Source organism: Montipora foliosa, chromosome 2 (assembly GCF_036669935.1).
Source record: "Montipora foliosa isolate CH-2021 chromosome 2, ASM3666993v2, whole genome shotgun sequence".
Lineage (NCBI taxonomy): Eukaryota > Metazoa > Cnidaria > Anthozoa > Scleractinia > Acroporidae > Montipora > Montipora foliosa.
In genome coordinates this window covers 63741177-63745430 of record NC_090870.1, presented here as the reverse complement: position 1 = coordinate 63745430, position 4254 = coordinate 63741177, and the positions used below count along the sequence as shown (strand labels likewise).

The 4254-nt window shown below is 38.7% G+C and overlaps 1 protein-coding gene across 1 annotated transcript; it reads left to right on the top strand.

The window, feature by feature from the left end:
• The first annotated feature begins 1415 nt into the window (after nucleotides 1-1415).
• On the top strand, nucleotides 1416-2538 carry LOC137991059 (QRFP-like peptide receptor). The gene has a single exon (XM_068836184.1). The coding sequence runs from the start codon at nucleotides 1416-1418 to the stop codon at nucleotides 2439-2441; it is 1026 nt and encodes a 341-aa protein (XP_068692285.1). The 3' UTR covers nucleotides 2442-2538.
• Nucleotides 2539-4254: the final 1716 nt, after the last annotated feature.

Sequence of the window (4254 nt, the reverse complement as noted above, 5' to 3'; positions counted from 1 at the left end):
AATGAATTTTAAAGCTGTAGCTCAGGTGGTCAATGCCAATGTTTCGTGACTCAAATTGATTTAAAACGTCATGAATTATTATGTGTGAGCTTTATTTGCAACGTTCTTCTCTGACTGATACTCTCTTTCCACTTTTTCCAGTCAACGCAAAAAGAAAAGTGAACGAATTTATAAACTGAAAAAGATACTACGCTTAGGATCGATTCAGGAAAATTTGTCAATTTGTAGGGAACTACAACTGTCCGTCAGTTGCCATATATGGGACATAAATATCTGTGTTTGAACGTCAATCGAATTCAGTGAACAAGTAAGAGCGAGACACCGTGGGAAGCCTTGACCGTTCAATACTGAGAGAATAAAACTTCCTCCGTGGGACCGGCTTTTTGAATCCTGCATAAATAAAAAATGCAAAGTATTTATCAGTGCCGCTAACAAACTCATAGTTATATGAAAACAGTAAAAAGAAACCAACGTCAAAGTTGTTTCCGTTTCGCATGCCCTCCACTAGAAGATGAAGAGATGAGATTGAGTTTTGACTGAATAATTCCGGTCCAAAGTTAGCGGATCCAGTGTCGGACGGTGAAGAGATATCGCCGCCTGTATTGCACAGGTGCGAAAGCTGTCACTGGACATCCACGATGAAAAAACATGTCACAAGTCTACAGTGAAATCTAGATAATGAACGCGCTCAAGCTAACACATTCAAAAGATACCGCAGCGGGAAAAAAAAAAGAAAAGCTACGATCCAAATCGATAGTACAGATCAATATCCCTCATAAGTTAGGTAAATTGTCTCTTGACTGACAAAATATACGACGGAAGCTTCTTTGTTAATGGATTGGTTATAAACAAAAGTGACCTTAAGATAATTACGATTGGCAGTTTATAGAACTACGACGGATGAAACTGAAAAACATATGAAGGTTTTTCTGTTAGATACAGAAACGTTTCATCTTTATTATACAGAAGTGCTATCAGTTAAAGAAAAACAAAAGTTATCCCGGAAAATCATCACTGAGGCGCAATTAATATTGAGAAGGAATTAAGGAATGGTGCATGTCTATTATATCAATATCGAAACAATAATTTTGCTTAGATATTACGGAGTCTACTAATCGTAGTTGATTACGACCGGTCGATCAACTGAATCGCCTTCACTCTCATTTTTCATCTGAAGTGACAGAACATAATTCCCGCGCAAAATCCGAATGGTTCCTTGACATTAAACTCATCATACAGTTTATACAAACGTCATTGCATATCAAATAAATATACAAAAACTTTGATAAATGCTCTTTTCAGCATCAAAGCCCAGGCCACGACAACACGGTGCTTTCAAATACGATTTAGTGCACATTATACCTTGAAAACCTCAACGTGACTTGTTCAAGGCGGGTTCGTTTGACGACGAAAAGATGAAGAATAATACAACAAGGCTATCTCTTAATGAGTTCATCTCTACTCAGGATATACTTTTTGCTTCGTTGTACTCGTTTATTATTATCCTTGGCGTCACTGGAAACTGCCTGGTGATCATCATTGTTCGCAAAACACCATCAATGCACACTACAACCAACTATCTCTTGATGAACTTGGCTGTTGCTGATTTATTGACTCTCTTACTCTGTCCTGGATTATATGACTTTGCTCTCACATCGGTTCGTCTTCAGGGACTCATAGGAGATTTGATCTGCAAGCTGTTTGCGGGAAATGCTATTATACCAATCTCCATCAACGCATCAGTTCTCACGGTTTGCACAATTGCAGTAGAAAGATATTTGGCACTTGTTAAACCTTTTCATACCACATTGAGAATGTCCAAGACATCCGTTGGATATGTTGTTGCTATGCTTTGGATTGTTGCCGTAGTATCTTGCATCCCTGATATTAAAGCCAATACGTTTAACATCAGTGCATCCTCCAGGTATCCATGCAAACACCCGTGGACTTTACAGGAGTACACTTTTCAGAAGCCGTATATTATATTTACTTGCATCTGTTTTGGTTTCGTAAGCTCTCTCGTGGTTTTATTTTGTTACATTGAAATTGTTCGAGGTTTGTACTTCACAAAAACAATCTGCTCGGCCCCTACTATCACAGAAGCTGAAAGGCGGGAAAAGAAGCAACTGGCTCGTCTTCTTGTGTGGTTAAGCATTGTGTTTGCTCTTTGCACATTGCCATTCGCAGTATTTTTTATGTTCCTAGTCTTTGCGGACACAAGCATCGTGCAAAACAATTATGACAAATTGTCCTTCCTTTATAGAATATTTCAATTTCTGCTTATTTCAAATTCATTTTGGAATCCAATTTTATACGCCTGCCAGAGCTCAAACTATCGCAATGGGTTCCGCCATTTTTGCACTTGTTGTGAAATAGTTTTCTTCCGGTGTTTTCGGAGGGAAAATGACCGTGTTGCACACACAGCCGAGGCCGACCCATGAGTCAATGGAAATCACATCGCTTTAGAAATGGCTCACGGAAAAGACAACTTGGCTACTAACCCAGTTAACGCGATAAATACTTTTAAGGAAAGAGGTTCCAGACAAGCTTTTATGCTGGCCTGAAAATTGTGTATTTGCTTGCACATTTAATGACAATCGCTAATAAGCGTATGTTCAATGGTTGCAAACTGACAACTGCAGACAGATCAGTTACATCGTTAGCCAGTTTTTCCCGTATTCGTAAGCGTGACCTCAGCTCCTGATTAGGTTATGACTGCAGGTGCTGTATGTGTTCTTTGTAAATGTTTTTATAGTTTATGCATTTTTGTATATATGACTTAATTTTAGAATCTAGTAGATAGTATTTCTTTGTAAATAATTTTATCTATTATTATTGGTGTCTCCACATTAGACTAAGTATGGGATATCTCCCAAACTAGAAGTTTCTGACATGGTAATAAAGCTGCTACTACTACTACTTCTACTTCTACTACTACTACTCCTCCTACTACTACTACTACTACTACTACTACTACTACTACTACTACTACTACTACTACTACTACTACTACTACTACTACTACTACTACTACTACTACTACCACCAGTAGTGTCTCCACATTAGACTAAGTATGGGATATCTCCCAAACTAGAAGTTTCTGACATGGTAATAAAGTTGCTACTACTACAACTTCTACTACTTCTACTTCTACTACTACTACTCCTACTATTACTACTACTACTACTACTACTACTACTACTACTACTACTACTACTATTACTACTACTACTACTACTACTACTACTACTACTACTACTAGTAGTGACAGTAGTGACGATCATGGTGGTCCCGTCATAATAATGTGCGATTTCAAGTAAAGCTATGATCCTCGTAGTTATGGACGCAATTGTTTGCAATTGCGTAGAGAGACCTGAAAAATTCGGGACTTCTACGGGGTTTGAACCCGTGCCTTCGCGATACAGGGGTGTCGTCGTCGGTATCAATTTGGCTAGTAACCCAGTTAATGCGATAAATACTTTCAAGCAAAGTGGTTCCTGACAATCTTATATGCTGGCCTGAAAATTGTGTATGTGCTTGGACATCCTGTTCTGCGCAAAACAAAGCGTAGGCCACGTTCGTATTCAGGCATGGCCAAGAGGCTGCATGGTCGGCTCAGTTCCGTTTTCTTTGTCTCACAAGTCTCAAGTGAGATTTCTAAACAAAACAACGTTCAATTTTAACCATAAAGACTCGTTGCCATGTATTAATGTTGATAGCCTTGCTGATGCTAAAGTGTCATTTCAGTCCGAGAGTGAAAGTGAAACCGCGCTATTGAGGAGACGTATTGTCGAAGGGTCGAGCTCGGTTTCGTTACTGTTTTCTCCTAAACGAGGATGGTGACCTATCTTTTTTTGGCATAATTTTATTTTCTTACTCTTTCTCTTTGTGCTATAAAAAATGTAAAAAATTTACGTGAGAAAAAAAAAATACAGCCTGAGGGAAAAAGGTATTCGTAACCATCACTCGAGGGCACAAAATTGTCTCCTTGAGATCACCTGAGGAATATTTGTAGTCAGTGCCTTTTCATGATGTGTGCCTGTGCCATAAAACAAAAATCAAGTTAGTCCTTTTGAACATTACAGTACACCTGTTTTGTTATTTCAAGAATTACGTCAAAGCTGTGCTTCCTGTTCCTGCGAAACGTAGCGTGAACCGGTGGAACAAAATTGTCCTTGATAGATGACGTCGCAATGATTAAATGAGTAACTTGAGCAACTTATATCTCCCAAACAAGGTTGGGGACCTCTTTTT

Bases quoted from the DNA above. Each gene is read 5' to 3' on its own strand.
- LOC137991059 (XM_068836184.1), top strand. From the start codon at position 1,416: ATGAAGAATAATACAACAAGGCTATCTCTTAATGAGTTCATCTCTACT.